At 35.0% G+C, this 18972-nt stretch overlaps 1 protein-coding gene across 1 annotated transcript; it reads left to right on the plus strand.

The window, feature by feature from the left end:
• The first annotated feature begins 7120 nt into the window (after positions 1 to 7120).
• Positions 7121 to 14524, plus strand: LOC107185507 (AF4/FMR2 family member 4-like). Its single transcript, XM_015573200.1, is given in 4 exon segments — positions 7121 to 7461; positions 11949 to 11988; positions 11990 to 12019; positions 13628 to 14524. Coding segments are annotated over 4 exon segments (1308 nt in total).
• The last annotated feature ends 4448 nt before the right edge of the window (positions 14525 to 18972 follow it).

An 18972-nucleotide genomic window follows, 5' to 3' on the forward strand; every position in this document is an offset into this window, starting at 1 on the left:
ACGGCTCACGAGAAAGTGAGGAAGCTAACGCCGTTATGTATTGGGCGTACGCAGGTTTGTTCCTGTTGAATTGTTTTTGCTGGCTTGAACGACCTTCCTTGAACGACCCAAACACCGGATGGTACAGCCAGTACGGCTATGGTACACGGCGTACACGGCTAGGTCAATAAACTGTGTGACGCAACGTCACTAGTGCGTTGGACCGACGGAGAGCACCGATACCGCGGCTCGCTCTCTCCCTTTCGCCCGCTCCGACCATCTTCGGCCTCGTTCGGTACGCGTCGACACCGACGGAGAGCACCGATACCGCAACTCGTTCTACTGCTCTCGTTTATTTATGATGTTCATATTCCCCAAATAAATATCATATTTAACTAATTTGTTTAAGCGACATGTTCCTTTTAAAGATTTAGCTCTCCAGTATAAATCCCTAAGACCCTTATTTATTATTCATTTCACAAAATAATTGCAAATATGAAACTTTTTTACCTCTTCTTGAACATTCTAATTTCATAGCCCTAAACTGGGTACCTGAAAGTATTTCATTGAATTTGTGTAAAAGATTTTACTACTTCCTAAAAGATTCCGTGTGATATTTGATAGCATAAAAAACAATGTGCCGATACAGGGTTTCGATTTATTTACGAAACTAATCTGACCAGTTGCTGCATTCTTTGACACTAATTTTCAAGAAAATAAAACTTCTGTATTTCACTTAATTTGAGAGACACGTAGCTGAATATTAACATACGTTCATTATTTAATTACTCGCAATAAATAAAATTTTTGTAAGTAAATAACGTGTAAGTAAATTCATATGTAAAAATTTACCAATTGCCAGAAAGTAATTGTTCGTGCGTATTAAAATTCTTACAATAGGCAGTAAAACTATTCACACTCCCATATAAATTATAAATATGTAGATGTTAATGAAAGCGGTGTATATATTCTCCCACATGTAGATTTGATAAACTATTTATGAAACTACATCTATTCTGAATTTATCTGTTACAAATATACAAATGTAAGGCAAGATATAAAAACGAATAAAACAAGAACATGTAAAAAGTAACATTAATAAAAATGTCCATTATGTTTCATGACTGTCATATTTATCCCTTAACCTTAAACTGAAGCATCGGATATTTTTATTCTCGTGAAATCATATAGATACACGTAATATGAATGGAATATATAACACTTCATTTGTGCTAATAATACTCAGAATTCATGCTTTATCGGTAACGTCGGATATTGACACTAAAATGGTAACAGGGCTACGTAGCCCTATGAACGTGGGACAGAAAAAAGCATTGGATGAACGTGGGACAGAAAAAAGCATTGGATGATAGGTCTATTCTATACCTAGTCGGTGATTATGGTACCAAAAAATTGCTCCTGATCTGTTTTATAATATTCAATGATCAGATAACTTAATAACAACTTATTAACAAGGAGCAATTGAAATAAGTTGGTGCATACAAGTTTGGTTATTGATTATAAATGTTATTGATAATGTTTAACTACAGATTAACAGTAAGAAATTTTAAATTATATTAAAAACTTTAAACATTCGAAAGTTATTAAAACTGCATTACCATTTTTTGAAAACAGGAAACATGAAGTAAGCCACACTTCTCCCACCAGTAGAAACGTGTATTACTGTTTACATTTGCTAACTTTCTTATATACGTATAAGCATATACAACAAATGTTTCGGCATTACTGTGGTTATACCGTACATTTCACTGTTAAGATATGTAATTTTTATACTGTCATGTACACAATGGACATTTGCAACTACATAAATTGCGTCTATTTATGTATATAGATTGGTATAAACGATGTTGCGAAGATAATACTTCATGAGATAATACACGCTAACGGCTATTGTATAGTATTCATAATATTTTAACGGTGAAAAGTTAAACGTTAAAAAAATGTCGACGCTAGACATGTTTCATTTAACTCATCCCGAAGTACTGTCAGATCCTGAACTTCGGGAAATTTTAGAAAATGTAAGTGAATAAGGTTATGTTTTTGTGGGAACTGTTTGTAAATTTATTTTCTATGAATTAAACTGTCGTTTATTCACTGTGAATTTGTTTGATGAAGTATAGAAAGCTTCGTTAAACATAAAGTTAAATATTGTATGTCTTGTTACGAATCATGGAACACTGTAGAATGCTAATTATCTGGCCATTGATTTTATAGACAATAATTCTGAAATTTTTTAGTACTTTACTATGTTTCTTTTAATCTGAAATTTTGCTTTGTATAATCAACAACTGATTCATTATTACAGATTTATCAGGCGAATGCTCTTGAAAACAAATTATATTTATTATATATTTTTCCATTTAGTTAATATTGATTGATGTATATTGTAATTAAACACATATTTTCTTAATTTATTCAGAGTTGCATCGACTTCACTAATTACAAACATTTATCCAGACCTCAATTAATAGAATTATATAAACGAGTAGCAATGCCATTACCTAGAAGAGGAAGTGAAAACTCTCAAGATTTAGATACAAAGAAGACTAATGAAGAAGAGAAAAAAGATTCAGCAGATAATTGTAAAAAAGATATACTTTCCTTGTAAGTAAACATATTTGTTGTCATTTAGAAAGATTGGGATATTATGTGCTATTAAATTTAAGATGTTTTGTTTATTAAAAAGTTTTAATATATGGAAAACATTTTTTCATTGATTCAATATTGGGTAAACAAATCATTGATAAAATATTATGTGCATCAGAAGCATTAGTAAGATACATTGTGCATACCATCATGTTTTATCAAATCTGCCTTTAAAGTCTCTAAATATCATGAAGAATTTGTAAGTTTATTAAGCAACATATGTATATTCTTTTCACGTTCATAAAAATTTCACTTTAAATTTACTTTTTTCCTGAAAGTTTCTTTTTCATAAGACAGAGTATAAATAGAACTATGAAGTAAAAATTTATTATAGGAATGGTAAAAATAATACACAAAGAAATGTAAATGGAACAAAAATATATCAAACCTCTTGTCCAAGACCGAAGACTCCTGTGAATGACCTTCAACACACACCCAAGAAAATACATTCATGCAGTTTATATAGTTTTAAAAATTACAATGGTGTTGATAAACGTGTTAATGATGGGACACATGATGTATGTATATTTGTTATTTACAAAATTTATATAGGTTGAATATGAGAAGTATTTGCACACTCAATTCATTTATAATAAAATTATTGAAGGGAAAAAATACGCATTGGTAGGATTTATTATTTATATATTCCAATACTTGTAATACTGTATAATCTAAAATCCTATAAATTTATTTTAGAATAGTGCGCATACTTTTTTTACACACTGTATAAATAATATCAATTAACGAAAAAATTCGAGCGAATTGATATATATGTATATTGTGATTTAATTGTAATTAATTGAAAAACGATTATACATTTTAGGACTCTCCATCAAAAAAAAGACAGAAGATTACATGGCCGTAACAGTATTACATTATCCAGTATTTGTGATATACATATAAAAACGACATTCGTGAAACCATATGTTTTTTGACTTTGTTAGCTGTTAAAAGCAATATGTAGATCTACATAAATTAAAATAAGTTGTAAATAGTAAAATTATCACTTATGAGTTGTTTCCAGTTTCCAGTGAAAATTCATTTTATTAACTAACAAATAATACAAAGGAATGTGATATATGAACGTAAATAAGCTTATTACATAAGCACACTGTAAACATAACTTCCTATATTTGAATAATTTTTAAGTTACTTATATTATTTTTATGAAGATAGCATTTTTTTAAAACTCTGGTCGTAAATTGTGAAGTTAGAACTTTATTGAAAAATAAGTACCATTCTAGAATATAAAGGAACAAATTTTTACGCATATCTTTGTATATTGTGTATCCTTATTGTATGGACTGAATAAAAGTGAAATGGAGCTGTTTGAAATTTGTTATTAATAAAATATGTATGCTCAAACATTTTCTTAATCATATTCTTCATTATTTCTAATCGCAAATTTGTTATTATTTAGACTGTGAATTGTGGATATTAAGGTGAGTGTAAATTATAATAGATTATCACTTTCAAAATAAAATTTAGAAATCGTAGTATATTTACATATAGCATACATGATTTCTAAATTTCGTTATTTATTATTTTAATCAGTATTAGATTTTATTGTTTAAAAAATTCAGTCTACTTTACGTTCTATACAGTAATTGTTCTGCCTAAAAATGGTTTTCTAAAATCATTGTCACTCAATAAGAAAAAGGTGGTATATTATTTTCAGATGAAAAAGATTTTGAACGAAAAGAATTACTGTTCAAAATGCAAGGAGGTTGGGGGGAAGTTAATTATTTTAGATATAAAATGTTTTACGTGTTTTCGTACATGCAAGTATAACCTAGTTATGACAACCAGTAAAAATTGCAATTTCATACGCAAAAGCCTAATAAAATTGGCAATCAGAGGAAGAAACTAAAAATCAGACATGGAATTCCAAATTTGAAAGCGAAATGTAAGCATTCCGGAACGATCGGTCCCAAGGATTCTCGATTAGTATTCGCCACGATGCGTGCTCGCATGACGGAAACGTTACACTTACGGCTGGAACTAAACCGCGCCGAATTACACAACAGTGAAAGCACAACAGTGGTAAGCTAGAAGAAATATTGACCGATTTTATCTTGTTTTTCTTGATAGTTTACATTTCGTAACGCTCGCTCCTTTTTTCCCTGAGGAACAATCACAAATGAGATTACATGAGTGTCCGCCCTTCCAATGAAGAGATTCACTCTTCCTACTTTTTAAATTTCATTTTGGGGGAATTCTATATTATGCGTGCTTTGCATCTTTTACGAGTTTATTATACAGCAAACTAGTTTCTTTGACAAAACTTGATACATTTCTGACGAAAGTGAGACAGGTGTCGGTGGGTAAATACTAGTAGAAACAATTATAGGGTATCGCAATAATGGATTTAAGGAGAGCGATGGAAACGCGGTGGATTAAAAGGTTAATGATATTTTTCTGAGAAATATCGAAATTCTTCATTCTTTTGGTATTAAATTTGCAATTTGTGTGCAAAAATCTTATAATTATTATACAAGTAGTGCATTGCCAGGAGTAGTTAGAGTACAGTAATTTTGAAATTTGAAAACCATAAAGATACCTTGGATTAAAAAATCGGTGATATTTTTCATTTTTTTGACATTAAAATTTGTAATTATTACACAGGTTATACAAAAAATCGTATAGTTACGTTTTATCAATGTCTTGGTAGCTGATGTATAGTTAGTTTTTTTTTCGTCCGGGGTTGATACTTAATAATTATAGTAAAACATTAAACAGAATAATTTTGAGTAATTTATATTAAAAATTAAGTGTAGTGATTGATCTTCGTCTCTACAGTTTTCGTTGGGTTAACGAAGGGACTTTAAACTCTGCGGATCTTTCATAGAAACTGGTTTGAGCATTACAGGAACGAAGCTGAATTTGCGTTTTTAAGCTTATTTTCTGTAAAGACTACAGATTTCTTTCTGTAAAATATACCTGATAACGAAACGACGATCATTCCCAATTGTTTATCGTTACATTGTGACAATTTTGTCAGAAGTCTAACCCACCACGAGCCACGTGCAAAAATGACTAAAATTAATGACGTTATAGAATCGTAATTATGGAAATCATTACCCGACAATCATTTCTCTATTTGTTCCCGTGAATGAGCCGACGTTCGTTAGAAAATTCTTCGAACGAGAGCGAAACTTTTGCCACCGCGCAGCGAACGGAAGCGGGTCACGTACGCGGCTTCGAAAAACTGTTTGCGATGCATCGGGGGCTGTGACGAGCATCGGTTCACGTACAACGAATGATCAGCCTATGGTTCCTATAAATACGTTTGTCACTCGAAATCGAACAGTCAGTTTCATTTCTCGACTTTCGACGATAAGATCCACTGCGAAACGTAATCAGCATGGCTGTCCAGGTGAGAAAAAACGCTCGACGATAAAGATATTTTAATGCGTTGTTCGTTTAAAAAAATTTAATTAAGTACCATATAAATTTATTTTATATCGTAATGTAAAGTTTTTCAGTTTTGAAAAGTTTCAAGACATTTTTTTCTGATACCAAACGGATAATAAGTTCGTAGCGACACAGCGAAACAATATATGACGGTTAACAATTCCGTAATAGAAACAATATGGCGGATGATATTTCGTGCAAAGTCAAAATACCATTGTAGATGATAATTCGGTAGCGCAAGGTCCCCAAATATAGTAGATAATTTGATATCGTGATGTTGTTAGAATTGAAATTTAAACAAAGTGGCGGATAATAATCGGATACCCTAAAGTTAAAACAATATTTGTTGAATTTTGCTTGACAACCCTAAGTTAGCACAAAATTAAAATAATATAATACATTGTTACGTGTGTTAAATTCTTTCTGAAACCAAGCCTCGTGCGGAAATAGGTTATTCCACAACTTCAATTCACTTTTGCAAAAAAAATCGGTTCCATTTTTACTAACACAAACGAAATTTTAAAACACAACAATAGAATACGTTCATAATTGGAGAAGTCAAATGAAGTAAACCGGAACTGAGAGTGGAAAAGGTGTCTAGTACTTGGATATTCAATAGGAACTGACAATCTTTTCCCAAATACCACATGACGCCCAATGACGCCTTCAAGACAGTTTACAACGCCTTAGACCTAAAATAGCCGTAAAATGGGCATCTTCAAGGCGTCATGTGCTATCTGTGTTCTTTATCTTGTGTTGTTCAATAGAAACTGAGAATTTTGGTTACTTTGTTAGACTCGCTGAGAAGACCGCCTTAAGCTGCGTCTACACTATACAGCATAACAACTGTTTTCTTTTGCTATATAGTGTAGACGCAGCTTAATCCTTGTTCCCAAGTTCCACGTTGACAACAGCTGAACCACTAGAATAGACAAAATCTCCTGTTTCTTATATTATTTTCCCCCGATTCTTCTAACGAAAATTATTTAACATTCTTATATTATTTTCCCCCGATTCTTCTAACAAAAATTATTTAACATTCCAGAAAGTGATCATCATGATGGCGATTGCTGTAATCACAGTCTGCAGTGGCGGTGTCGTCCCTTTACATGGGTTACCACCAGTAGCTAAACTGGCTGCAGTGGATCCTGGACTGAATTACGACCCCCACCCCCAGTACACGTACGCTTATGACGTGCAAGACACGTTAACAGGGGACTCGAAAAGCCAGCACGAGAGCCGAAACGGCGACGTTGTTAGCGGCAGCTATAGCTTCATCGAAGCTGACGGCACGAGGAGGATCGTCGAGTACACGGCTGACCCTGTGAACGGGTTCAACGCTGTGGTCCACAGGGAACCGGTGGCTGTCATCAAACCAGCCGTCAAGGTCGCTCCCTTGACGTTCGTTCCTTAATAAAACGTTTCACACTGGTCGACACGATCATCAATTAACGCCACGTTAAACGCCAGTTATTTTTACGGACTTTCATGCGCGCGACGTTATAGGAGACAATGGGTCAGAGTTTTCACGTTTGAGTGTGAAATTGTTTCGACACCCGATCCAGTTCTGGTTACGCCCACCTGCAGAGTGACCTTAACCCTTTTGGGATCAACGATCTCTAGGGAACACTTGTTGAAACGCTCGGAGGATTATAAAAAATACAGACCGGTATCTTTGAAATTTTGTGACAAAATTGATGTATTTGTTGTTTATTCGAATTAGAATTTGGAGATAGTAGGCGATAACGATAAGTTTTGTAAGGTAGAGACTCCTTGAACCTGAAAGTGTTAAACGACTGATTAAATTTGACTGGACGTTACTGACAATCGCTCGCTTTAACGTTGATTCTTAATTTATATTTGTAATATTATTGACTGGTTACTAATGGACAGTGAAATACAATTGCAACTGCTTCGGTGGGACATTGGCGTTGTTAATTCGTTTTAATGATGCTGTATATTGCTGTAAAAGATATGTCATTGCTTTCTACAATTGTTAGAATTATCGTGGTTATTGTGTCGGTTAATGTTAGATGTACCAATTAAGTAGTAATCCACTATTACTATGTTAAAATCAAAATACTTTCCCGCATTTTTCTTACAAATGACGACAACGACGGACATGGACAGATTATTGAAAACAACAAAAATTAATATTACAAGATAAATTATATTGGATTAACTACTGGTATATTTGACAAATTCAATGGTGTGCATCATAGAACGAAACTGCGTATACTTTTCTTTATTACTGCTGTTTTTGTAGAACCTAGTCATATCGTATTGTACATATCGTAATTAAAACCTTTTTTACCATGCATTCGTTGTTTTTTATCACCTTATTTTACTACCTCCTTAAGGTAATATAATGAAAAATATAATATACTTTCATAAAAAATGAAAATAAAGTTAGCAAATATAAATATAATACGTTTAATTTTAATAAAAATACAATTCAATGTAATTAAAACATCTACGGTTTTTAAGTGAACTGTCCTAACACATGTCTCGAGCACACTTAATAAAGAAAAAACATTTTTCCTGATAATAATTGACCTAACACCACCTTGAACCTCAAATTTTCGTTTTGATTTAACAATTTTGTCTTAAGAATACGTTAATGTACGTAATGAAATTGTATAAATATCGAAATATTAAAATATTGAATTATCGAATTATCGAAATATCGTATTTTCGAAGTATAGAAATGTCAAAATATCGAAATAACGAAGTATCGAATTATCGCAGTATCGTAGTATCAAATTATTGATATACCAAAGTATCGAAGTATCGAAATATCGAATTATTGAAATATCGAAATATCGGAATATTGAATTAGCGGATGGACCACAATACATCATAAAATAAAAAGACAATAGAATCGCTCAAACTCCATTCTAATAGGAGACAATCCATTGCAATTAATGCAATCTGTTGCACGTACGTCACGTATAATAAGCAGGATGGATCGACTACAAATACTGGCCAACGCTGTAAGCCTTTCACAACAGAAGTGAGATGAATTAGAAATTAGTTGTCCATTCACGTAAATAGTTGCCTAAATCGAAAGTAAAGGAATTTCTTAAATTTTCACCTTAAAAAATAGGTTTTCAGATTTCAATCGAGAATTACTATAATATACAGTGTGCTGGTCAAAACAAAGTTTAACAAACATAATTTTTTATGTGTGTATTAATTACAGTACATATTAACTTATAAATATAATTTTCATACAATTAAGTTTCTGGAACAATTTCATTTACTCGGTTGTATAGAAAAATAATATTTAATCCTTCTTCTTTGTATTAAAAATTTGGACAAATCTACCAAAGTTGTTCTTAATATATTTATCATAATAACATATCGGAGTTGCTATGTGATGTATCATAATTCACAGTAAATACGAAAAGCAATAAAAAGTTAAATATTAATGTATAAATACATTATGCTTAAATTAATTATATGATTTGATGTTATTTCTTATACTATGATAAATTTATAATATTATTTTTTTTATGTTTTACACTATTATTAATTTGTTATTATTTCCTTATGCTACTTTAAATCTGAAAACACGTTATTCTAATCATTTTCTGAATAAATTGAAATATGTCATGCTATTTATTGTTCAATTGCACTACTTATGGAATATGTGTTGTAAGTTGTAATACTGTAACGTTAATTCCACGACGCGTCTGACATATACATGATAATACTACTTGCACGCTTGCTGGGCAGCCTGCACAAGCTGTCTAAGTAATAATTATAATAAACAAAATATACTAATCCACTAATATCTACAAGATTTGCATTACTACTTATTTAAACAATTATATTTTGCACTATTTTATTATTATACCGAAAGCTTTCAGAATGCATCAAAAAATTTATGATTTTAGAATTATTGTTCCAGTGCGAAATTCGGAGAAAGGAAACGAAACTCATTAGCATTTTTGGCTTACATAAATTTAAGAACTAAATTATATTTAGGATTAAAATCGTTCCACTGGTGTGAAAGATGGAAGAGGGGATTACTCTTCAAAAAAATGTCAATAAACCAAAATATACTAAATTTACTATACTAAATTTAACTATTAATTCCAATGTAATTTAGATTTTGTAATTAGATTACATTTTGTCCAACTCTGATGTCAAATAACATGTTATTTTATTTTCTAATCATTTGATATAATTTTTCGAAATAATTGTGAAATTGTTCTTCGATATTATATCAGGTGACTAGATCTGAGTTTGGTTTATTGACATTTTTTTGAAGAGTAATCCCCTCTTCCATCTTTCACACCAGTGGAACGATTTTAATCCTAAATATAATTTAGTTCTCAAATTTATGTAAGCCAAGAATGCTAATGAGTTTCGTTTCCTTTCTCCGAATTTCGCACTGGAACAATAATTCTAAAATCATAAATTTTTTGATGCATTCTGAAAGCTGTACTTTGTAATTACAATGTAATTTAGATTTTGTAATTAGATTACATTTTGTCCAACTCTGTTTGAAATAATATTTCAAATAATGTGTATTTCAGACGTGATCGCAGACATGGAAGTAATTGTGAAATAAAATAACATGTTATTTGAAATAATATTTGAAACAATATCATTTCAGAAGTGTCCAGGTCGCATTCAGTAGATTTAATGAATTAGGAATTGAATAACAAACTTTTCTTTAAACAAAATATTATCATCTAAACAATCTACTGAATTAAAATATATAATCAAATATGTTTATACTCTTAAAAGAAAATTCAGATCTGAAAGGGTTAATTGCCTTACGACAATATTATTGAAAATTCTGTGATTACAAAATTAACAACTGTGATAAAAAAAATGAATAATTAAGTTCACAATAAAATAATTATTCAGACTGAAGCTCATACGATTTTCTGTTTATTGGCAATGAAAATCGGTATGTAATTTCGTCATTATCGCGGTTTGCGTCCGTTCGCCGTCATCGAAGTGTATTCAGCGACCTCCGAAATTCAAATGGAGTTCGAACATGGTGAGTGGTCGGCATAATTTGTATGCCGATACGTCGAACGCAAGCCGACCGAGGTTATTCGCCGAAATTACGAAAGGGAATGAATTCTATGTACATACGCATCGTGTCCTATAGTTTCCTTTCCCAACCTCTATTTTCACGCTATCGAAACGCAAGGTGGATCAATTTTAAACAAACTGACCCTTTCAACAATATTTTGAACAATACATTGAAACAATATTTCACATAATATCATTCCAGAAGTGTCCAGATCTGAGGGTGGTCAGTTGTCAAGGTATCGACCGGAAAATGTTAATCGATAACAATATTTCGACGAATTATTTCAAACGATTCGAAAACAAAATAACGTGTTATTTCAAATAATATTTCAAATAATATTATCCCAGAAGTGTCCAGGTCTGACGATGGTCAGTCGTCAAGGTATCGCACCAGAAAATGTTAATCGATAACGATCGCGCAACAACGCCGCCACGCGGTGTTTCGGCAAACAGGGGAGGGTTTCGGGCCCCCAGGAGGTCGCGCGCGGTTTCGTCGCGAACGGCCTCGAGGCTGACTTCTATCATCGACGTGTATTGGCATACAGATCGCGTGTCTCCACGGCGATATGAAGAAACATATGTACCGTAGCTACTCATAGGCTCGCCGTGTCGCGTGTACCATCGCAACCGTTTTTATGAGGAGGTCATCGTGATGGCAACACGAAAGAGGAACCGCTACGACGGCGGTCAGAACAAAGGAAGGGGGCGGGAGGGAAGAATCGGGGGTGGGAGGCGAGGCGCAAACGCGGGTGCCAAGGGGGTTTGGGTGCAACGGAGTGGCCATAGGTTATTGTTGTCGGATGACACCGAAAACGCCATCAACCGTATAAAAGTACGAGGAATCTTACCCTGGGGCATCAGTCCTCTGGCGATCCTCTCTCGCAAAATCAACATGGCTGGAAAGGTAAGCCGTGCTGCGTCCAATTCCACCTGTGTTCACCTTCATACAGCATCGCCTGGGTCCGATCTGACCCGTTCAGTGAAAATCAAAGTATAAACGGTGGAACGGTTGTGTGGAAAACGTTGAATTGGCTCGAGACTGTCCGTGATTGAGGATCTATATCTGGACCCCAGAGTCGGAGTGCATTAAGTCCACTTTTTTTCAACAGTGATATTTTACATGGTCCTCGTTACAAATTTTTCACTCTTTTTCATGGTAAAAATTATTTCGTTCTAAGTCGTCTGGTTTTTAATGTAATAGTGTAAAAATGATATTAAGTCTATATATTGTTTCCGGTTAACCAGTGTTCGATTCGACAGATAAGGGACTTAACACAGTGATTACCATATCTACGTATCGAGACTTGTCTTAAGTCCATTTAATCGTTTAAAGGTAATGATTGTTTCTGGTTGAGTTCTTACCAAACGGTTCCAACGTTACAAGGTTTTTGCACATTTGATTTGCTACCCTCTAAAGTTTAAAATGTGTGACTTAATACGCTCTGGCTTTGGAGACCAGATATTGTACCTGCAACAATTGCTATTAGGATTAGTCAGAGGGGAACACCGCGAACGCTGCACTCGCGGATTGGAATGAAACTTTGTGGATTTATTAGAGTAATTTAAGAGAAGAATAATGGTATGTTTCGTCCCTGCCCCATTGACTTTTGAGGATGCGAAAACTAACCTCAAAGGCATTCCTACATTTTCGTGTATAACTCTTGAAATACAAGAAATAGAGAAACATGTTTTCAATAGAAGTTTAATGGTATAATAAGCGCTATAAACTTGTTGTAACAAAATTTTGAAATCTGTCTTTTTAAAATTTTTGTTTTAAGAAAAACCATTGTTTTCAAAATTTAAAAAAAAAAGTAGCCTCATTTCTGAACGACATTATACAACATTCTAAATTCTAGACAGCACTTCCAGTGTATCCAACAGTAGTCCCAGTAGTAGTTCTGACCAATAATACCCTTTTCTATCACCATCTATAATCCAATACTTCCAACAGTAGTCTCATTGCTAATCACTTCCCCACATCTCTAACTCCAGCCAGTAATTTCAACAGGAACCTCATTTCTAACCAACATTATACGACATTCCAAATTCCAGCCAACACTTCCAGTGTTTCCAACAGTAGTCCCAGTAGTAATTCTAACAGTAATACCCTTCGCAAGCACCCTCTATAATCCTGTACTTCTAATAGTATCCCCATTTCTAGTCATTTCACTGTTACATCTTCAATACCAGCCAGTACTTCCAGTACTCCCAAGTCTCAGTAATAGTTCTAACAGTAATACCCTTTGCAAGCACCCTCTATAATCTTGTAGTTCCAATAGCAGCCTCATTATTAACCATTTTATTATAATCCAAATTCCACCGAAAGCTTCCAACAGTACTCTCAGTAGCACTTACAACAATATCCTTCTTGAGCACCCTCCATTATCTAGTACTTCCAACAGTACCCTCATTCCTAACCACTTCCCTACATCTCCAATTCCAGCCAGTACTTCCAGTACTTCCAACGCAAGCCTTGCATCTAATCGACATTCCACAACATTCCTAATTCCAGCTCATCGTACTCCTAAGCTTGGCGGTCGTCGCGAAGGCGGCGGTGGTACCAGTCGCGGCTCCCCTGGTGGCGGCTGTACCGGCAAAGCTCGAGGACCTGGACACTGTGCCGCAGTACAGTTTCGCTTACGACGTACAGGACGCCGTGACCGGTGACTCGAAGGCCCAATACGAAACCCGTAGCGGGGACATCGTGCAGGGTAGTTACAGCTTGATCGAGGCGGACGGTACCCGCCGAATCGTCCAGTACACCGCCGACCCGATAAACGGATTCAACGCAGTGGTCAGCCGTGAGCCGGTCACAGCTGTGGCGGCTTTAGCTGCACCGTTAGTGCCCTACGCGCCGGCCATCGCGCCATCTGTCGGCGCAGCACCGATTCTACCCGCCGCGGCTGGCCCAGCCCCGTCGATACCCGCCAACGGACCCGACTCCGACGTCGAAGTGGTCGAAGCAAGGTCTGGACCGCTCCGTGCCGCTCCCAGCAGGGAGGAGCAGCTCAGGCAGCAACAAGAGCAGCAACTCCAACAGCTGAAAGAGCTCGAGAGGCAGCAACTGGAACAACAACAGCAACAACTCCGCCAGCTTCAGCAGCTCCAACAACAGTCCAGGCTGCAGTTCCAACAGCAGCAACGTCAGCAGCCACAGAGGACTGAACAGAGGCTGGAGATGAAGGAGAACCAAGAACAGCCGCAGAGGCTTCAACAGGCCCAGGAAGCACCAATCAGAGCTGTCGCCGCTCCGGTCCAGATCCCTGTGAAAGCTCAACGATTGATCGGTGTACCCGATGCTAGGGCTTTCAACAGCTACCCAGTTGCTTATTACTCCACCTACTCGTCCCCGTTAGCGTACGCTGCCCCCCTTGGCTACACACCCGCCGCTGCCGCCGCCATTTTGTGAAGTAGTTTTTAATTTGTTACACGCTTTCGCCCCCCCCCCTCGCCCTACTCAACTAATCGATGTTACTGATGTTTAATAAAATCTATGTTTTACGAAGAATCGTTTGGGTAATGGTTTGTTTTTTTGTTTTTTTTATTCCTGGAAGTGGATGTGTTGGATTTAGTTACTGGGGTAGTATTGTCTCGGTCGATAACTGGGGAATCTTGTTGAAATTACAGTAAATCCTTGATGAGTGTTCGAAGGATCCTCGGCACTGAACATTCACACTAGAACTACCAGCATTGAATGTATGCTAAGGTAAATTGTGCAATATATTAAAATTTGTAATATACAGGGTGTCTCAGAAAGATGGGACAATCCATTACCGTTATGTAACCTAAAGCTTCATTTCCGAGATATTGAGACCCTGTATAATGCAATATAGCTTAGTATAGTATAAAATAAAGTGCATAAGAAATTAGAGGTTAACGTAGATTCCGATGAAAGTATCTCTAGAGTTTCAGCAATTGTAAAATTAAAAGTCTAAAATTCGTCGTTTTGACGGGTTTGGTGGTTCTAGTGTTAAATATTTTATAAATCAATGGTCATATGTAGTTGAAACAAATATCATTGGCTTCGGAATTTCGAGTTCTATCAATGTGTTGAATCTGATTCAAAAGTCAATGTTACACCTGGGGACCTCTCCTTGTCAATGCTGAGAAGCCTTCGAAAACTCATCGAAGATTTACTGTATTCTGGTAATAGATGAGACTTGTTTGGAGTTGAATGTGAAAGAGTTCCGTGAGTAACATTAATTGTAGTAGGTATGACTTCGGTGGAGGATTTTAACCTCTGTACATCGAGGAATTGAATCGAATTAATTAGTAATAATAAAATCAATTGAAAATAAGGGAATCGAATCGACACGAAATTGAAACAAAGTAAGGAGATATATATTCACTCGGAATATTGCTGTGAAACTAATTTGTCAATTTAAAGAAAACAGTAAGATATGGTATGGTCGTCGCCATTTTGGTTCCAATCGGGTCCTGTAATTTCTTTTGCGTAATATTATAGTTTCATAAGAGAGGAAAACAATTGACTACGTTAGTGGGGGTCGGAGCATGTTGGAATGAAATGCAATGAAATTGAAAAAGGAACGAGACAGGAGTTAATTTATTGAAAATTATTCTGTAGTTCTGGGCCAGTTTTGAAATCTACGACAAAGAGGGATTAGGTAATCGATTGCAACCATTTTGTAATAGCATTTACTTATAGTGAATTGCTAAGAACGGAGGAGGTCTTCCTGTAGATTTACGACCCGATTCAACGGTCTTCGTACTGTACGAACCACAAACTTATTATGCATAACGCGACCAGTGACCATAAAAAGACTTTCGTATAAAGCTGGAATGTTTAGAAAAGTAGGGAACAAATATTAGAATTGCAAATAACACAAGTTATGATACGTTTCAGTACCATTTTTTAAAAATAGGACACTGGTATCGGGCATTAGTTGTACGTTCGATAATTGAAACGCGAAAGAGTTAGTGAACAGAAAAAAATCTTAGGAAATAAGTTTGAAAAAACGAAAGTAGACCCAAGAAAATAAAGGAAACCAGAGCATTGACCCTGAAAAAATACAAATAAAGAAACTATCTGTGCAGTTTGCTTTGAAATCAATGGACGAAGATTGGATTCAATGCTCACAGAATGGGCTCGCGAAGCTTGTGTCGATACTTGAGCTTTTCATTAGTCAAATTAAGTCCACAAGAATCATCAATGAAATTTATTTTAAGTAATACTAAAAGTCGAAAAAATCAAACACTTGAATTGGTCACTTGATCTCTGAACGGCACATTTCCAAATGTTCTGATAATCATATTAAATATATAATATATAATATATAATATATTACACATTTTGTGATTGTTGTGAACTACATTTAGAAACTGTCTTGCGTTAGATGCCACTTAACGTTCCTATAAAATCATGTACCAAAGTTGCGTGTTAATTCAATTCGAATAATTACGATAATGTTTGTCATTTTGTTGCTTTAACGTTGGTCCCTATTGTTGTTAACATGTAATTAATGCAGAATAAAATCCAATGTTTATTTATCTAAGAACAACCTTGTGTGTTTTTCTCGGATAAATAAAAAAATAATATTTTATTTTCTAATGTCCACCATCAGGGGAAAACCTCCCCCGGGTGTCCCTCTTATTTTAAAAAAATTTGTCCATTCGTGTCCCTCAATTGATTCATCTGTACCTATAGGAGAGGTTCCACTAATAACACTGGTCAACAAAATTTAACTTTTTGTTTGTCATCGAACATCCAGTTGCTGATTGTTATAGATTCTTCTGTGCTGAATACGAATCCGTAAACAGTTTATTGCCACCACCCTCAGTTTTCGAGAAATTTTATTTTTAAAGAAAATGCAAATTTTCAACTTTGAACATTTCCTGTGTTCAAACATTAATAGTTATTCAGTTGATTGTTGCGTCCAATTATTCTGTAAACTGAATAACTATTAATGTTTGAACACAAGAAATGTTCAAAGTTACAAAAAATTTCTTTTTAAATCAAATTTCTCGAAAACGGAGGGTGATGGCAAAAAAACTGTTTACGGATTCGTATTCAGCACAAGAAAATCTATAAAAATCAGTATAAACGTTTTTCGGGACAAAAATCGTGTTGACCAGTGTAATTCTCGTTCTGTCATGGCTTCACCAACCGCGGACCGTGAAGAAAGAAGACGAAGATTTATTATTCAAGAGGATTCGCGCGGCCTTTCAGCGATTACGCAGCAGACAGAAGGTTCACGGCGGGGCCAGTGTCCCCATAATCTCTCCCCCGTGGGGACCCCCCGTCTGGCCAGACGGACAATGGATTGCGTTGCGGCCGTGCGTAGGCGTAATAAGTAAAAGCGTCGCGAAATAACGTCGATCAATGTCACAGAATGGTCGATCGATCGTCACGTTCCCATCCGTTGGTCTTCGATACGTCGAATTCATTGAAAACATTACGTAAGATTCGTCGTTACGACGACGCGACGAGACGCCACCGATCCGCCATGTTTGCGTAAGCCGCGTGCTGCGCGCGCATATGCGCGTGTCATGACCCCATATCACTGCGTAGCAGATCTGGGCAACTTATATTTGAAATGAAAATAAGAAATAACTAGAGTAAAAGACCCATTTATAGTCCAGGAGCCAGTGAACTTTTTTCTTACGTCATTTGATTACAGCTGAAAATTTATGAGGGTTTAGTTAACTTAATCAGAAATGAGAAAATCGTAGTCTGACAGTTTGGACACGCTGCGTTTGGCGACATTAGAGTGTTAAAGTCGTAAAAAAATTACAATACCCTTTCGTCATTTGATTACGGCTGAAACTTATTCTGGTAATAGTAAACAACATAAAAAATATAGAAATTATTACTGCCACCTAACGAATTACTGTCATCCCATTGGCGTAACTAGGTAGGGGCCAGGGTGGGCCCACCCCCCCCCCACCGACCAGAAATTAGTGAAATATGTAAAAAAAAACATTTGTCAGTTGGTAAAATGTTGTGTTATGAAAAATAAGTACTTGGGCCAAAAGCAATACGCAACGCAACTAAGTACAAAAAATACAATACGATCCTGATTACGTTAAAGTATTAAGTAAAATTGTATTAGAATTAAGCTGTTTAATTTTTACATTCTACTTCAATAATAATCCTGCAACATCAATTGAAGGGTCGGATGCAATTAAGGGAACTAGCGCTTGAGAATGTGAAGAAATATTTTTGCAGAAAAAAAACAACCAATTGAAGCTTATATGATACATTTTAATTATAAGTATCTGCATATAATATACTCTTAGTTTTTTACTAAGACCTACTTAGACCTAGTCACCTAATAGTATTTCGACGAACAATTTCATAATTATTTCTAAGAATTATTTCAAATGATTAGAAAATAAAATATGTTATTTGAAATAATATTTCAAATAATATTATTTCAGACGTGATTACAGGAATGGAAATAATTATGAAATAAAATAATATGCTATTTGAAGTAATATTCCAAATAATATAATTTCAGAAGTGCCCAGGTCTGGTAGGAAGTAGCTACATTAGCTCAAGAGTTGCCTGAGTTGTCTGACGTATCAACGACTGTTACTACTGCAGCTGTTTCCCACCTGCAAACCACCCAGAGTTGGATAACATGTACTTTAATTACAAAATCTAAATTACAATTACAATGTAATCTAATTACAAAATCTAAATTACAATTACAATATAATTGCAATATAACTGCATGACAATTGCAAGTACAACTTGAATGTAATTGTGATTTAGATTTTGTAATTAGATTACATTTTCCCCAACTCTGCAACCACCAGAGGCTTTATTGACTTGTTTATTTTATTTTCTTTACTCGCAACCCATCACAAATATGATTATCAATTTATAGATAATTT

The sequence above is a fragment of the Dufourea novaeangliae genome, unplaced genomic scaffold (genome assembly GCF_001272555.1).
Source record: "Dufourea novaeangliae isolate 0120121106 unplaced genomic scaffold, ASM127255v1 scaffold48, whole genome shotgun sequence".
NCBI classification, from domain to species: domain Eukaryota; kingdom Metazoa; phylum Arthropoda; class Insecta; order Hymenoptera; family Halictidae; genus Dufourea; species Dufourea novaeangliae.